The sequence below is a fragment of the Symphalangus syndactylus genome, chromosome 19, assembly GCF_028878055.3.
Source record: "Symphalangus syndactylus isolate Jambi chromosome 19, NHGRI_mSymSyn1-v2.1_pri, whole genome shotgun sequence".
In the NCBI taxonomy this organism is placed as follows: domain Eukaryota; kingdom Metazoa; phylum Chordata; class Mammalia; order Primates; family Hylobatidae; genus Symphalangus; species Symphalangus syndactylus.
In genome coordinates, this window is record NC_072434.2 from 26,546,745 (window position 1) to 26,566,045 (window position 19,301).

At 34.0% G+C, this 19,301-nt stretch overlaps 1 protein-coding gene and 1 long non-coding RNA gene across 6 annotated transcripts in view; one reads left to right on the top strand and one right to left on the bottom strand.

The window, feature by feature from the left end:
• Positions 1–19,301, top strand: part of KCNT2 (potassium sodium-activated channel subfamily T member 2) — a 398,329-nt gene that overhangs the window by 148,954 nt on the left and 230,074 nt on the right. For all 5 annotated transcript variants that reach the window (XM_055233859.2, XM_055233862.2, XM_055233861.2 and 2 more), the window contains exon 8: positions 1,825–1,919. In XM_055233859.2, coding sequence (XP_055089834.1) covers positions 1,825–1,919 — 95 coding nt within the window. The remainder of the gene's footprint in view (positions 1–1,824; positions 1,920–19,301) is intronic.
• The window catches only part of LOC134731969 (uncharacterized), a 156,136-nt gene that overhangs the window by 72,060 nt on the left and 64,775 nt on the right, over positions 1–19,301 (bottom strand). The gene's annotated exons all lie outside the window — the stretch shown is intronic.

The following is a 19,301-nucleotide window of genomic DNA, read 5'->3' on the forward strand; positions in this document are numbered from 1 at the left end:
ATTTTCCATTTAAATGGGTTTTAAACTGACATTATGACTAAAGTTTTGGCCAAAAGGAGTATTTGGATAACATTTTAGTATTCACAACTAAATGAATGTTTCTAAACATTTATATCAAGTAACCACTGGAGTCCTATGAAAATATATGGCCAAAGGGTGGGAGAGTGTGGCCTGTGAAATGATTTGCAGAAACATTGGGCTGTCTTAATTGCCCCGATGAAATACTGTTTGACTAAATATAGATTGCCTAAATTGCTAATGAATAAAAATACACCAGAAAAAAAACTTATTCGTTAATTTCTGTGTTATTAGTTGTTGGAAAAAAATAACGCAAACAAGACAGGATACATTAGACAAATATTGACAGTAAAAAGCCTGTTTTGCAATATTAATTTAAGATTCATTTTCCATTTTATTTCCACATCTCTTTTCGCCAGATGCTAAACTTGTATTTGCTTTTCTGTTCATTAATAACTCTGCCATTAGAAGCTAAAGGGTGAGAGATGAAATCCCAATCAATCAACTTCGTTATTTGTCTTCATAACAGTTCCGGTTAAATGAGTGGTAGACAAAATGAGTGGTAAACAAATAATGGCTCATTTAGATATTTTTATTGGTGAAGTTAGTTATATCGTGCTATACTGATGTAAGACTAAAAGTTTATTATTTAAAATTGAGACAAAAATGATACAAATTACAAAAATCCGTCAATCTACCACATAGACTAAACACTAGTAATAATTTATATCCTTCTAATATTTTGTATGCAAAAATATGCACACATATCATACATGGAATAAGACTGTATGTTTGAATGTATAATTGGAATTTTTTGTCATATACTGGTATGTAGTGGACTAGTTCTTATGTTATTAAAAATTATTTTTCAAATCAGTTTGAATGGAGTTGGCTAAATTTATGTAGATATCAATTTATGTAACAATTTTTTGTATTGCATATTTAAGTTATTTTAACATTTATGAACATTCATTATTTCATTTACTAAGTATTTTAATTTTATAATAAAGATGAACATAAATATTGGTGCCCATTTCATACGACTTTCATGTGGTTAAGTTTTTGAAATTATATTTTTGAGTAAATACGTAATGATTTAATGCTTGAAATAGGATGTATTTCTGAGTTATGACTTATATTACCAAATTGCCTTCTAGAAATTTATAACATTGTACCTGAGGGGTAGTGTATGTGAGTGTTCACTTTTGCACCTTAAACAACACTAAAAATTATTTTTTACTGTTTGCTATTGGAAAGATAAAAAAGTATAGTATATCTTGAATTGACACTTATCATAATGCTAAAGAAATTAAACTTAGAAAAAAATTGTTTATTGGCTATTTTATTTTTTTTTCTTTTCAAGATAAACTGTCTGGGCTAATTGATGTTAATTTTCCTGCTAATGAGCTTTGTTTGTAGTTTCACTCATCTATTCCCTCTTCCTTAATTAAACATACTATTTTCTGATCTTTTGAAATTAGGATTTTCCATAAGAGATCACGCTTAACATGTAGGGGTTTGGGGGAGTAAGTGCAACACCTGTTCAGATGTCTGTAATGCAAGTAAACTGAAATTTAGTGCTTTCGTCATCTTCCTATACCAATATCTTTATACTATGCAAGCTTTAGTAAGTGGCACTTAGATCTAGGCAAAAATGGAAATATGCTTATATTTCCATTTGAAATACATGTATTGTATGTATATGTACAGGAGAGTTGACATGAAATGTATATTAATAAATGTAATGAAACTCATGCATATTTAGTATTTATCAAAATTTACAAATTTTTTTCTGTATTATTTTAGAATGATCTACACAGAGCCATTCAGCGGACACAGTCTGCAATGTTTAATCAAGTTTTGATTTTAATATCCACATTACTATGCCTTATCTTCACCTGGTAAGATTGTACATATCAGAATTTGTGTTATGTTTCATTTAATTATAATTTCTAAAGGAAACCATATTATAAACGACTTTCATTAACAGCTTTCAATAAATAAATAGTCACCAAAAAATATAACAGATCGCCTACCGGAGAAAAAGTAACACTCTTTCTTCAGTCTTACAAAACAAGATAGCACATACATCATTTGCTATTGATACGTACCGCAACTCTGACATTTTACCAACTGCTGTAAACAGCCAGACTATGAGAATTTGTATTGCATGCCATAGTTGTCAAACAAGAATTTTTTCCTTCAAACTACTGATACAGAAGTGCCCTCAGCTTTCCACATTCTTCAAAGCAGAAACACTATTGAGAAAACTGTCCCCACCAATCACTGCTTCTGCCTCTGCCTTCTCTGCATGATTCTTAGTGTGCAATCAGGCAGAAAGCCAGGGCAGATTTATGGACAGTGCGAGGCAAGACCTGGCACTTCATTATAAAAACATATAAAATATGCTTTATTATAAAAACAGTAATTTCCCTTTCTGGGAAGTCACACTTTGACAATTATAGAGTAATCCAGTATGAAATGTGACACTGGACATATGGATTCATGCAGAGCCTTAATGAGAGAAAAAATGTGAACATCAAAAAATGAGGTAGAATAACATGTTTGTGTTGCAGGAATCTTAGATATGTGTAATTGTGCTGTGACCTGGGTCTGACCCTATTGAGAAAGAGAAAAAGCTAATTAGGAAGTACTAAAAAAGAAAAAATGCACCATACAGTAGTACAACTGAGCTAGGTATAAATATAGCTATACATGTATGCATGTAAATATAGATAGATAGGTATGACAAGTTTTTGTATCAATAGTATGTGGTTAGTAACTCTACGAAATGGTTTTCAAATATGTTTTATTGCATACTTTTATCATTTAAAAACAGTAGACCTATTTTAGCATACTTAATGCTTTTAAATATAAAATAGCCTCTAAGAATGATATAGCCATCTTATCGCTTAGTGTCTTTTTACCTTTCACAAACTGTCTTTATGATTCACCTAGTAATTACCTAACTGCATTAATATGAAACATTAATTGCAATTATTTCCCTTCTAAAGTCACTAAAAATTCTGAATTTCAATGTAATAACATTATTTGGGCAACTTAGGAGTGTTTTCTCATCTAACTTCAGGGAAAGTACTTACAATTTTTTAAAAAATTATGTATGTATGGTATGCATATGCTAATTTTTCAATTGTTGGAAAATTACAAATACTAAAATTAATGATTACTAAATATAATGTGGGAGTCTCTTAAAGTAAATTTAGACAAAGGATAATTGAGATGTTAGTGTGAAAAAAAGGACAAGTTATTTTCACATGATGACATTTAGCAGTACTTTTGTTCTGGAGTCATCTTCATCACAATAAATCTTCATCTGTAGTGGGCTTTCTATGCGCTCCTACTTTCTGCCTAGTACTTCTATTTTTTGGGTAGTCTAGGTGGCACCTAGACAAATTTCACCATTTTCTTATGCCAAAGGATGCAGCAGTGCTAGAGAAAGGGTTATTCATTATTTATATGAAATTTCCACTATATAATGTATTCATTATTGAAATTATTTCTATTTCATTGTTTTATTTGGTATAATAGTTGTTTTGTTGTTTTGCGTGTGTCTTGCGTGTGTGTTTTAAATAACTGAGTAGTGGTTTTGAGATGCTATCTAATATTACAACTGTCACCAGTAGTGGATATGTCTCTTAATGTGCAATAATTACATAACATTACATTTAACTACATACAATTTTATTGTTTTTAATCACATGTATCGTAATATGTTCTTAAATTATAATAACTCAAATGGATAAACAGGTTTGATTTCTTTGTGTATTCTTCTCTGCATTGTAAGCAAACTGACTTCATAACTTATGATCACCATCAAAAGATCGAATAAGTTTTAAGTTCAACATCAAACGTATAATTACCAAGAAACATATAAACAATGTTATATATTAGTTATATGTTAGTCATAGTATGTCATGCAGGCTGTTTTAACAAAGTGTTACACCATACACAATGTAAAATAGAAATATCCACAAAAATACAGCAACTTAAACAAATAGAAATGTCTAGGCAGTCTGTCTAAGACTGTTTCCCCAGCTTGATACTGCTGGGGAATAATTTTCCTTATATCTTGTTTCTCCCATTTTTCAAAACATGGTTTCTATCTATGGTTCAAGATGGCTGCCCTGTTCTTGCAAGTACGTCCTAAGTCCAGCCTGTAGTTAGAAAAATCAGACACAACTTGTACTTTATGCTAGAATTTGGTTATGTATCCACACACGGCTGAAAGGGGGCCTGCAAAAACGTTGTCTAGCTGGGTAGTAGTATATCCAGCTGAATATCGTACTATCACACAAAAAAGAAAAAACAACTGGAGACTGGAATAAAAAGAAGTCTCTTGGTACTAAGTGATAAAAGTCCACATGTACATTAGTTGTTTAAAACTTAGAGTTATCCTAGTTTAGAGCCCTTGAACAACTTTTTTACACATCATTAAATGAGGATATTAATCACTCTATAAGGTTGTTTTGAAGTGAGGATTAAATTAGATATAAAGTGTTAAGCAAATGGCATGGCATATAATGTGAACATCTGAAAAGTTTTAGTTTTTTTTTCCATTTCAAATGCCTTTTTTATAAAAGATGATTAAATTATCATGTGAGTCCACAAAAACTAAATTACTTAAAAATATCTAAACACAGTATCCTTTTAATAAAACTATAAGAGGGAACCACTATATCTAAAATATATTAACAGGAAATATAAGAAAACATCTTTCACCACTGTATTCAAGTTGTCAGTATTTCCTACCTATTTCTAACACTTGAGTATCTCATTATCTCCACTAAGTTAAAGATAATGGTACCATCGCTCTCTTGGTACATTTAATGCTTTCAATGACACACAGCATTGCGACATGCCCATGGCTCCAGTTTTACTTCATTTAAAGTACTTTTAAAATTTGATCTTAGTGTAACATGAGAGGTAAAAACCAGGGGCATGGTAAATAGGGGAATAATTTTAGGTCACAGAGAGGGAAGTAACTGTTCTGTAAAGATAAAAGTGAACTTTTTTTTGGACTATTGAGAAATATTTCTCATATGAATAGATTCCATCATTTATTTTACCACTTTCTGAATACTGAACCACAAGACATGTCAGAAATTAACATTGCTAAATCAGAACTTTTAATACGTACATTGTAATTTGAGACTGAAAGAGTTGGATAAATTGGCTATATTGTTAAGGAATCTCACAGTCTTAAAATTACCTGTTTTAGAAAGCTGTTACGTGGTTTTAAAAAAAATCTTCCCTTCACCATTACAAAGAACTATCAATACGCATCTGTCTACAAGAGACACATGTTTAGTGCCAAAAACTGAAATAAAAATTAAGCTGCTGTGCTGACCCACTCTCTATGGGAAATGTGCTCAGAATTGTTTTTTTCTGTCATTGTAATGGAATTGGACTAATCTGTCCACATATTGGCAGTGTACCCGTCATCATCAATAATACACACTTCCAAGACAGCTGGGAATTGTGATTCATTCTGCGTCTCTAAAACAAAGCAGAGTAAACTGGAACATCCGGGAATTAAATGCATGACTTTAGCTTAATTATCAACATATTCTAACCAATAATAAGCACTATCATTTATAATGAATTTGGTGTTTCTAATTTTGCACTGATAGATTTATTTTGCAACTACTTTACTTCAAACTTTAATATTTTTAAATTTACATGTGTTTATATATTTTCATATTATTTCATGGGGTTCTAACATAAGGAACTATATTATGTTAATTGATTTCCTGTTTTAGTTCAATGTTATAATTTCCTGTTTCAGTTCAATGTCATAATAATAATTGAATCAATTCACCTCCTCAGTCTTATTTCAAGACAAAATAAACTTATTTATTGTTTAAAAATATGATCATGTTAAACATGATTAACATGCTTAATTCAAAAGTACTTGGAATGTTCATATGCATTGATTAAAACCTGTGTAAACACTGGATGCTTAAGTTCTTGAACTCTATTTACTGGTTGAAGTCTAAAGGCAAATAGCTACTTGGGAAGTGGACAGTGAGAAGATAAGTACTGTAGTTTGGATGAAGAATTACAACGTGGTCTAATGGTGTTAATTGCCACTGTCATGATATTTGATCCCTAGTTTCTTGTTTTTTTTCACGTTAGTTTTTCTTACATTATAAATGAATTACTGAAAGTGCTTTTGTCTGAAGATGTAGCAATTGGCTGACAACTTTCTTCCTTATTCTTCCTGCTATGGTTTAAACTTTTATAATGGCTATGTATAATTTTTGAAAACAAACAAGACAAAATCACAAAAAGTGAAAAATGTAAAAGGAGGCAATAAAATTTAATACAAAATGCAAAATATAATTATATGTAACATTCAATATAATCTGCATAATTAATTTAATCCTTATTCAAATGAGTCTCATATTAAGTTCTACTTCCCCACTTTCTCCTACTCATCATTCAAGTCTCAATTTTTAGATTATAGCTTCTCTATGACACTTTCTTGTAGTCTGTCTAAATTATGGGATATGGTCAAGGTTTATGCTTCTTCAGCATTCTAAAAACTGTGAAATATATAATGGTTCTTTAATTTTCAGTGTTTCTTCTAGACTTTTATAATTCACGAGAGCAAAGACTCAATTTGCCTCTCTTACCATTTTATGCCCAGCATCTCTTATGGTAGTTGGAAAATACTAGATGTTTAGCTAATATTTGCAATTGATAGAAAATAACATTCTGGAATAACAATACCCTTATCAAGTGGAGATACTTAAAGATATTATAAGTTAAGCATTTCAAACCATATATTTTAAGAACATTATTTTAAAACTCTTATTTTCAGTTAAGTTTTGTGTGAGGTCATAAGAAGGACTTTTTACAATTATAAACCAGAGTATAAGTCTGTGAAAATGGCTTCTGGCAAAAAGATATGACTGAGTAGTAAAACTTTTGCAACTTTTTAATTTAAAAAATACCCTTGGATATAATTTTTATAAATTACACACACATACCTTATAAAAATGATAAGCCAAATTTTGGCCAATTTTGTCTCCATATAACCCCCAAATTTATGCCTTGAAAAATTTCCATTTTTTGCTTTTTTTTAAGAATTTGTGGGAGCAGAACAATGTAATACAATTACTGAAACTGTTAGAAAGCAAATGGGCTTGCTGCCCGATGCACAGAGAAGACAATAACTATGGCACTGGCTTTTGAGAAAAGAAGGCTTTATTGCAAAATTGGCCATCAAAGAGAGTGACAGGTTCAAATCAGTTTCCAGGATTTGGAGCCTGAAGCAAGTTTTAAGGGGTTAGAGGGCAAGATAAAGCATTTAGGAATGTTTACTTGACAGAGTTTGATTAGAGGGCTTCAAATGTGGTCATTTACAGTAAGCTACGTTGAGGCAAAGTTTAGCCCTGCATCTTCCAAGTAAGGAATCCCTCACTTCTGAAAGTTTTCAGCATTCAGATTCTAATTTTGTCCCAGTCTTTTGGTTCCAGATGTTGTTAGAGGTCACAGCTTTTTCTAGGGTACGTGCCCTGACTATATGATTTACAGTTTTTGGCTCTGTTATACCTAAAATATAACTTGATATTTTGTTATTGACAGAACAGGCCCAGTTTGAGCTGGTGCCATGGTTACAGAACTAGCAACTGTATGGAGCATACAAACAAATTGGTTAAATACTCAGAGCATTATCATAAGTGTCATCATATTTTTCTCTTCCCATTATTGTTTAGGATGTTTAACTTCTTTTTTCTATTTCTTTCTTTGATTTTTTTTCTTGAAATTTCTATTTTACTTTCATCTGATCTGAATCCTGATCCTCTCCTGAAAATCTGTTGATCTTCCATTATTTTGAAATAAAGAAAATCCATGTTTATACATTAGGGCACAGGGTACGGCATGGTCAGCTTTTATAAATTATTAAATGGCAAAGTATATTGACCCAAAATTTATGGCTAATGACATGATTTACTAATGTTTTTTGCATAGACACAAAGACCGTGCTCAGGAGAGTGAGACATTTCTTTTGACAATAGAAAAACTGGTTTTATCATTACCTCAAAAAAAAAAAATCCCCTAGAAAATGTAGAATCCCGACATCTCAAATGATCATATGTTCCATGGGACTCTTAGATATTAGGTATACAATCTATGGGAAATGAAAATGATTATTTGGGACAACTTAATTGGTATTCACTCAATAAATACCAAAGTGCAAGTTGTGGGCTGATTTGAATGCTAATGTTTGAATTACAGGCATGGATGAAAGTGTTAGATGCTTTCAGGACAGAATGCCATTGCTAATTAAATTTTTCCAGTAACTGTACACAGCAATGAGATTCATAGGGAGTATATGGGATATTAAGCATTATTTATTCCTGCCATGTGATTTTTTTCTCTGATAACATTTTGTTGTACAAATTGACATTTACCAGGTGGCAAAAAAGTTTGCAGTCTCAATATTTCTTTTCATTCAAATTAATGTTTTCCTTATAAAACATGCCAAAGCTTGAAAAATTTGTACTGCCAAATGTATACTTAACATTTTAAAAGAAGCACATTTTAAGAAGCACAGAATAAATAATTTGCGATTAATGTGCCTTTGTAATTATATATAGGGCCTCTTTAAGTAAGTAGATTAATTATGACTTTTAGGTATTTTAAGAGGGTAACATAAGAGTTTCTATTCAACTTCCTAATCAAATTTTGTTTTAGAATTATGTAACAACAAAATTATTTTGTATGGGTTTGTGTCAAAGGTAACATTTAAGAATGTTTTGTAAAGAAGCAAACTCCACAGTAGATTCTTAACTCAAATGCAACATTCTTCATGAGATTATCTTGAAATATTTTTTAAAATAAATGCATTTTTCTACAAGAATTATTATTGAAGTCTTACAAATCATAATTTATTTAAATTTTTATATTTGAAATATATTCTTACCTAATATAATTTTTATTTTATGTTATTTTCTGTTTTTTAATATTACTTTTTAGTTAAGCAGTCACCCATTCAGGAATGAGAATATTAATCACCTATATATTTATTTTGTATATATTAACAAAATTATATATGACATTGTAGTAAGTAGGTTTGACCCAGTTGCAGGTTGGGGCTGAGATGACATGTAAAATTGTAAGTCTCATTCTGGATGTTTTTAGTCTCATGCGTTATATGCACTGGGAGCTTTGCCTTTAAAAACTCAAATGTTCCTATTCCCAGAGCCTTATCTTCTAATTCTGGTTTTTATCACTGCAAAGAGCTCAAATCTATCATTGTTGTGAATGGTGCATTTTGAGGCCATGACTTACCTGGTGGGGGCTCACTCACCTGTACTCTCAAGCAGCAATTGAGTGCAATCTCTTCTAGGTCAGGGCAGGCTGTTCACTAAGTTAACTGCTGACTCCTTCTTATGGAAGATAGGTAAGAAGCCTTGACTAAAAATAGATAGCTTAACGATCAATAATAAATGGTCTCCATTCTGGTTTAGTTTGTGCTGAACCCTTTCCATTTACCAAGTGCATGCTATCTAGGTCGTTCTTAATACATTTACCTTATTTTCTTTCACCTCTTATTAACTTCCTTAATTACCCTCTTAATGATAGTTGTTGTCACACCAGAGTGACTTCAGGGAGTTGCTTTTTTTTTTTTTTTTTTTAGTAAGCTTTAAGATGTGCTTGCCATTTGGAATAATGGTAAGCAAACTCTGGAGCCACACAGTCCAGGGCTCATATTATGCCTTTTTCATTAATTTAGTAAGTATAACTTCATGTCATTTAACTGCTCTAAGTTCAGTTTACTAACCGTAATGTATAGATAATAATACTGTATAGAATTGTTGTGAAAAGACTGAGTTAATATATAAAAAGTAAGTACTAGAGAACACAATTCATTATATGAACCAATAAATTATTATTATTATTATTTAATTTTTAGTGTCAGAACAGTGTTTTTTTTGTGGGTAGGAGGGCTATGCTTGCCTGAAAATGGACTCTACTGTTATTTTCTAAATTGTCTACTCCTTTTTTGTTTGTTTTTGTTTTGTTTTTTTCTTTTTTTAAATTTTATTATTATTATTATACTTTAAGTTTTAGGGTACATGTGCACAACGTGCAGGTTTGTTACATATGTATACATGTGCCATGTTGGTGTGCTGCACCCATTAACAATTGTCTACTCCTTTTAAATCAGTTTTATCTTCAGACAGCCTTGAGAAAGTACATAATAATGTGTGTTGAATAAATATGGAATACAAAGTTTGGGTGTAAAAAATTATTTTGTTTGGAAAATAGCTCACTTTTTGATTGGGATCTCAGCTGAGAATTAAATTGTTTTGACTGGAAAATACAAAGAATTCCTCTCAGGAAACTTGTATTAAGACCAATTGTTGTACCTTTATGCATTGACATCCACGTTCATACATTAATGTGTATTCTTTGGTTTAACTATATCATGCCTACTGTCTCGAGGGCTTTTAGGTAACTTTTCTAGAATATATTTCTGATATGCCTGTGTCATTTATTGATGCCTATTAAATGCTTGGTATAGATCAGATTATAATTATGCTTACAGAGATGAACTTTCTTAGTACATGAGCTTAAGAATCTTATGATGTTTTGGGAAAATCCTGTATAACACTAGTGGTATGAACAAAGTCAAAATGGACTGCAGATAACGCACAATTTAATTGCGTCTATTACTTTATTCCCTTATTAACAAATAACTACAAGACACAATGGGGCATAAATAAGAACTTAAAACTTAGGAATTGTTAAGGGCACTTTGACACCTAAAAACAAGAAGACAAAATCTGGAAGTAGTCAAGAAAGGTACATTTTGTTAATCAGAGAAAGAAGACATATATAGAAGTAAAATATAATGGTAGCACAAAAGACAGAATGGAGCAAATAAAATTGTATTGTTTTAATTTTTATACTATACATAAAATGTTAAGTTCTGGAAGCAATCATTACGAATGCAATAAAATAAAATAAAACAAAAGGATTTTGTCAGTAAACCAATAATGGAGACAAAATGGATCTTTAAACATACTTAATTCAAAAAGAAAAGGAGTGCCCTACTTAAAGTGTAGTAGAAAAAAAAACATGAAAACTTGGCAAAGTGCAAGAAAGACTCCCAGAGGAAGTCTGCTTAACACATCTTTTTCCTCCTCCACTTCCAATACCAGCTTCTACCTGTTCATGCCTCCTGAGGCAGGCAAGAAAAGTGCCAAGAAGGAAGCGGTTGGGATATTTTTTGCCGTTGGGGAAACTGGAGAGCCTGAGACTAGAATAAAGGCAGTAGAGTGAGGACCAAATGAATCGGAACCAGATAATTGTTTAAACTTGGAAATCCAGTGTAGGTGGACATCTGCTGGAGTGAATTTCACCAATCTGCCCGGCCTCCAAAGAGTTAAGGATGAACTAAAGAGCTTGGCTAAGGCCTCTCCATCTACTGAAAGTGGGAAATTTGAGAACAGGGTCAGAAAGGTTTCTTGCTGATGCCTCAGCCAGGGTTTCACAGCCAGTGTACTGCTGGCCCCCAGGAGCAAAGACATCTCTGCTTTCCTGAGAATTGCCACCACTTGCTCAACAAGCAGATAAAAGAAAATAATCATCTAAGAGGGCCAATAATCAAAGAAGGGAAAAACAAATAATAATCTAGATAGGTCTCTAATTAAATAGACTTGCTCATGGAAATAGAACACATTAGGGAATGGACTTGGAGGATATATCTGGACTAACTAATCAATACTGTAGATGTTCATAAGAGAAAAAAACAAAAGATAGAAGAAAGATAATAAACGAATAGCAGGAAAAGAAGGTATGCTGTTTTGAGGAAAGATGTGAGTCTAGAGATTAAAATATTAGAAAAAAACAACCATCTCAGCAAATAGTGCTAAAATTATTTCACTCCAAAGACAAAGAGAAACTTGTTCAAGCTTCCAGTAGGAAAACAAAAGATTAATGACCAATTGACTTGTAAATTATGTACTGCCTATTTACAAAAGGTAGGCAGCTTGGCCTTCAAAGATGTCCATATTCTAATATCTGTAACTTGTGAATATGTTACATTAGAAGGTAAAAGGGACTTCAAAGATGTAATTAGGGTTACAGACATTAAACTAAGGGGATTATCCTGGGTTATCCAGGTGATCTTGCCTGAAATCATATGAGCTCTTACAAGAAGAAAACTGTGGGGCTGGCATCAAATAAATGCACTATAAGGAGAGATGAGACAGAAGGGAAAGAGAGATGAAGTATGGGAAAGACCCAACCAGCCATTTCCAGCTTGAAGCTGAAGAAGACCACATGCCAGGGAATGCAAGAGTCTGCTAGATGGTGAAATTGACTCCTGGTCAAGAGCCAGGGAGGAAACAGTACTTCAGTCCCACAATCACATAGAACTGAACTGCACACAACATGAGTGGATTTGGAAGCAGATTCTCCCCTAGAGCTTCTAGTAGTGAGCATGGGCTGGTCAACACCTCGATTTCTGCCTTGGGAAACTCATAGAGAAGAAACCGGCTGAGACTACCTAGACTTCTGGACTCTAGAATTGTGAGAAAATAAATTTGTGTTATTTTAAATGCTATTCGTGGTAAATTTTTTAAATGCTGTTTGTGGTAATTTTTTTTCCTGCAGCAATCAAAAACTAGTAGAGTTTTCATGAAAAATGATTCAACTCAGCAATTCCATTACTGGGTATATACTCAAGAGAAAATAAATCATTCTACAAAATGGGCACAGATGGGTGCCCATCTGTGGTAGATTGGATAAAGAAAATATGGTACAGATACACCATGAAATACTACACAGTCATGTCTTTTGCAGCAACACAGATGCAGCTGAAGACCATCATCCTAAGTGAATTAATGCAGGAACAGAAAACCAAATACTGCATGTTCTCACTTATAAGTGAGAGGTAAACACTGGATACATAAAGATGGCATCAGTAAGCACTGGGGACTACTAGAGGAGGAAGAGGGGAAGGAGGGCAAGGACTGAAAAACTACCTGTTAGGTACTATGCTCACTATCTGGATGATGGGATCATTTGTACCCCAAACCTTAGCATCATTCACTATATCTATGTAACAAATCTGCACATGTACCCTCAATACCTAAAATAATAGTTTAAATTATATAAAAAATAAAATTAATGCATTTGCAACAACCGTTGTATCTGCTATACTGGAAATTCCAAGATGGTTGAAAAATATGTATAGACATCAGAGAGAAAAGCCTGAAATCAAGAATCCCATACCCACTTCTCTAGGTGTAAGAAAATCATTTCAGGAAATATAAGGATTAAAAGAGTACACATTCCATCTGAGAAAAATACACAGGGAAGAATAATAAAAAAATGGAAAGATGACAAAATATGAAATTGGCTGTTAATTATGCAATGCATTTATTTAATCAACGTTTATTGAGAAACTAATCTATTTCAGAACTTCTAGAGGGCTAAAGATAGAGAAATGAGCAAGTAGACAAACAAAATGCTTTCAGATAGCTTATATTACATTCGGGGGTGGGCACAGATGGGAGACGAATAATTAATGTTTATCTTTTCTATGTTGAGTACTGATAAAAACTATAGGGAAAGATAGGGAGGTAAATTTCAGATAGTTTGGTGAAAGAAGGCTCTGAGGAGTAACATTTGTGGTGACACATGAATTATCCCCCCATTGGATGTGGCATGATCTAAGATATGACTACAGAGGTTGAGTGACCAAGAAGTGGAGGAAGGAAAGATTAACGTGAAAACATTACAACAACAATCTGAGAAGTCAGACTGTTTCAGTCAGTATCCAGTCAAGAAAACAAAAATTACTGTCTATTGGAAGGGGGAATTGGTGGCAACATTATGGAAGTACTCAAGGAACAAAAATAAGAATGTGAGATTGTTCCACTTCTGAACTGGAGGAATTACAGTGAAATGATAAAGTTGTAAGTATCATGGCGCTGCCTTACAAGAATTTAGGAGCCACACAATCACTGACTTTGGAGATCCAAGGAGTCGAAAAGCATCCCTCCATGTTGCTGCGACCACCTGAGCCAAAGTCCTCAAGTGCCATAGTGTTGAGGCTATGGAAAATCCACTACTGTGATTGGAGTCAGATCCTAAGAATATCGTTCTAGTGCAGTCTCTGGCGTGCCTTCTGCTGACACACTCCACAAAAGCCAGGCTTCCACACACACCAGCTATTGGTGCTGTTACTTAAAAGGCCAAAAGAAGATAAAACAACAAAAACAGTAACACAAACTGAAAAAGAAAAATAAACCAAAAACAAAACAAAACAAAAATAACAGGCAAAAACAGCTTCTCGTTTACTGTGATCATTAGTTTTATGTCAGCCTCACTGGGCAACAGGGTTCCCAGATAGTTGATGAAACATTCTGAGTGTTTCTGTTAGGGTGGGTTTGATGAGACTAACATTTTAATTAGTAGAGTAAGGCATACTGCCCTCCATAATGTGGGTGGACCTCATCAGTTGAAGGTATAAATACAATTTTAAAAACCCACCCTCCCCAGACCCTCCACTAACCGACTTCAGACTTCAACACTGGCTTTCCCTGGGTCTCTCACACCATCAGCCTTCATCGTTTAGTGAGTCAGTTCCTTATAATACATCTCTTTATATAACATATTGGCTCTATTTCTATGGAGAATCCAGACTAACACTCTTCCTTCTGTATTCCAGTCTGCCAATAGTGCCTCTATGCTGAAAGAATCTAACCTGAAGTCAAATGACAAGAGAGACAGGAAATTTCAGTTTGCAGACATAGTTTCCAAAACATAGCTGAGCTGTAAAAAGCTGATATGGAGCTGAGTGCATATACAAGATTGCCTGTACACAGGTTGTTGAGGGAATCATCTACATGAATGGAGCCTGAGACCATATAGGAGAGTTAGTGAAATAGGGAGCTCAGTGAGCTATAGAATAGGGATAATGATCTGGGTTATAATCTGTAATTTTAGACTTTGATGGTGACTAAAGAGAATGAGAGGTATATGGCAATAATCATCAACATATTTCATATAAAGGTGGGTTATTAGTTCTCAGAGTTTCTTTGGATTCATTTCATAGGCAGTTTATAGCAATGAAGTGGTAATGTGATAGTAGCTGGGATTAGTGATATTATTGGAAACATGAAGAGCTTTATGTGCCTTTTAAAAACCTTGCAGATAGAAATCATGACTAAAGGATGTACAAGCGTCTTTATAGAAAACAAGGGAAGTTATAGAGGGATCTCTTAAGTCTGTGTGAATTTAAACTTAAGAGGATATTATTTTATTGGATAATACAAATACCGTATGTGAATACTTGTCTGTTACCCAATTCTAATAATTGTCTTGAAAAAAAGAACTAAATTATCTGAGCAAACCTAGGAGAGGGGAGAAGGAAAGCTAGGAAAAGTGTAACAGCATTCCAAAATTTTATTTGGGAATATTTATAATGTATGGCACAGAAAGGACCATATCTCCTTGGTCAGTCTCCCCAAAAGAGGGGGAAATGAGTAACAACAAAGTAAAAGAAAAAACAGTAAACACAAATGATATTTAAATAACAAATACAGATTAGTTCCTTAATTCCCCTGAACATGAAGGAACTAAATTTTTCTATTGAAGAAAAGAGAGTGTCTTATTGAGTAAAAAAATTAATGCTCCTTATAAGAAGTATATTAATGTTCCTTATAAGAAGTATATTTTAGTATATTTAAGGTGGTAAGGAAACTTTGCAAAGGGATAACAAAAAAGTGCAAATGAAAAGAAAGAGGACTGGCCTGGCACGGTGGCTCATGCCTGTAATCCTAGCTAGCACTTTGGGAGGTCAAGGCAAGCGGAGCTCAGGAATTTGAGACCAGCCTGGGCAACATGGTAAAACTCCATTCTACAAAACAAAACAAAACAAAACAATTTGTTCGGTGTGGTAGCGCACGTCTGTAGTTCCAGCTACTCCGGAGGCTGGGGCATAAGAATTGCCTGAACCTGGGATTCAGAGGTTGCAGTGAGCCAAGATTGTGTCTGTACTCCAGCCTGGGCAACAGAGTGAGATGGAGTCTCAAAAAAAAAAAAAAAAAGGACACGAACTCATCATTTTTTATGGCTGCATAGTATTCCATGGTGTATATGTGCCACATTTTCTTAATCCAGTCTATTGTTGTTGGACATTTGGGTTGGTTCCAAGTCTTTGCTATTGTGAATAGTGCCGCAATAAACATACGTGTGCATGTGTCTTTATAGCAGCATGATTTATACTCCTTTGGGTATATACCCAGTAATGGGATGGCTGGGTCAAATGGTATTTCTAGTTCTAGATCCCTGAGGAATCGCCACACTGACTTCCACAATGGTTGAACTAGTTTACAGTCCCACCGACAGTGTAAAAGTGTTCCTATTTCTCCACATCCTCTCCAGCACCTGTTGTTTCCTGATTTTTTAATGATGGCCATTCTAACTGGTGTGAGATGGTATCTCACTGTGGTTTTGATTTGCATTTCTCTGATGGCCAGTGATGATGAGCATTTTTTCGTGTGTTTTTTGGCTGCATAAATGTCTTCTTTTGAGAAGTGTCTGTTCATGTCCTTTGCCCACTTTTTGATGGGGTTGTTTGTTTTTTTCTTGTAAATTTGTTTGAGTTCATTGTAGATTCTGGATATTAGCCCTTTGTCAGATGAGTAGGTTGCAAAAATTTTCTCCCATTCTGTAGGTTGCCTGTTCACTCTGATGGTGGTTTCTTTTGCTGTGCAGAAGCTCTTTAGTTTAATGAGATCCCATTTGTCAAGTTTGGCTTTTGTTGCCATTGCTTTTGGTGTTTTAGACATGAAGTCCTTGCCCACGCCTATGTCCTGAATGGTATTACCTAGGTTTTCTTGTAGGATTTTAATGGTTTTAGGTCTAACATTTAAGTCTTTAGTCCATCTTGAATTAATTTTTGTATAAGGTGTAAGGAAGGGATCCAGTTTCAGCTTTCTACATATGGCTAGCCAGTTTTCCCAGCACTATTTATTGAATAGGGAATCCTTTCCCCATTTCTTGTTTTTGTCAGGTTTGTCAAAGATCAGATAGTTGTAGATATGCGGCATCATTTCTGAGGGCTCTGTTCTGTTCCATTGATCTATGTCTCTGTTGTGGTACCAGTACCATGCTGTTTTGGTTACTGTAGCCTTGTAGTATAGTTTAAAGTCAGGTAGCGTGATGCCTCCTGCTTTGTTCTTTTGGCTTAGGATTGACTGGGCGATGTGGGCTCTTTTTGGTTCCATATGAACTTTAAAGTAGTTTTTTCCAATTCTGTGAAGAAAGTCATTGGTAGCTTGATGGGGATGGCATTGAATCTATAAATTACCTTGGGCAGTATGGCCATTTTCACGATATTGATTCTTCCAACCAATGAGCATGGAATGTTCTTCCATTTGTTTGTATCCTCTTTTATTTCACTGAGCAGTGGTTTGTAGTTCTCCTTGAAGAGGTCCTTCACATCCCTTGTAAGTTGGATTCCTAGGTATTTTATTCTCTTTGAAGCAATTGTGAATGGGAGTTCACTCATGATTTGGCTCTCTGTTTGTCTGTGATTGATGTACAAGAATGCTTGTGATTTTTGTACATTGATTTTGTATCCTGAGACTTTGCTGAAATTGCTAATCAGCTTAAGGAGATTTTGGGCTGAGAAAATGGGGTTTTCAAGATATACAATCATGTCATCTGCAAACAGGGACAATTTGTAGGGACATGGATGAAATTGGAAAACATCATTCTCAGTAAACTATCGCAAGGACAAAAAACCAAACACCGCATGTTCTCACTCATAGGTGGGGATTGAACAATGAGAACTCATGGACACAGGAAGGGGAACATCACACACCAGGGACTGTTGTGGGGTGGGGGGAGGGGGGAGGGACAGCATTAGGAGATATACCTAATGCTAATTGACGAGTTAATGGGTGCAGGAAATCAACATGGCACATGGATACATATGTAACAAACCTGCACATTGTGCACATGTACCCTAAAACCTAAAGTATAATAATAAAAAAAAGGACAAAAAAAAAATAAAAATAAAAGAAAAAAAAAAGAAAGAGGGATTAAGAGGGATAGAGCACTAACAATACGAATGTTTATTAATTCAGTAAGCATAATTTTGAATTTCTTTTAGGTTGTTAGAGCTGGAGCAGTAATTAAAATGATCAAAATCTTTTTTAACTTAGGGATAATGACAATAATCATTAGCTGACATTATATTGTGTCAGCTAATAAAAAAATGAGAAAATAAATCTATGGCAAGGATGGAGGCAGATGGGCTTCTTTTTTAGGTAGGGTGTTCAGGGAACTGCTCTCTACAGAAGTGGAATTTGAATAGGGAAATAAATGAAGTATTCAAATAAACCATGCATATGTCTAGTTAAAGTGTGCTAGGCAGAGGAGGAGTCAGTGCAGAGCTCTGGGACAGAAGCTTTATTTACTTATTTGAAGAACATACTCAGATAGACGTTTTAATAAAAATGCTGTGGATACTATGTGGAGAACAGGCTGTGGGGAGACAAGAGCGTAGCAGAAATACCGGCTGGGAGGTTACTGTGGGACTCCAGGAAAGAGGTTATGAAATCTTGACCTAGAATGGTAGCAAGGAAGTAGGCAGTGATTGGATTTGCAATCTGCTTTAAAGACAGAAGTGACACACTTTTGATTACAAACTGGATAAAAGGTGTGAGGACAAAAAAAAAGAATAACTTTGAGGTTTGTATTCTGGAAAACTGTCAGTGATGGTGCCACATACATACAAGGATGAGAAAATCTGGAAAGGAATCTGAAAAGGAAGGGAAATAAGGAGTTCATTATATTCTACATAACTTTTAGAAATCCAAGGGGAGATGTTAAATAGCCATTTAGCTATAGGATCCTGGAGTTCAGTAGAGGGATTAGGATTAGTGTGTAAATTTGGTAATCATCAACATATAAATGATCACTAAAATCACAGGATTAGAAGAGAGTACCTAGGCAATGACAAAGTGGAATCTCTGATTAAAAGTTAAACAAAACAAAAACCTTAACCGGGCAGTGGGAGGCATTATATAGGGATGAATGACACAATGTATTAGTAGATAGGGTCTTCACCTATGGTATCCAAAACACTTGGCCATTAAATATACAAAGCAAAAATGAGTGAAAATGCAATGAGAATTTGATAAAAATCTAATTGTAGCAGAAGATTTTTATAAAGAACCATATTACTAAAATGGATTTGAGAATATTTTTTATTTTCCACTTCT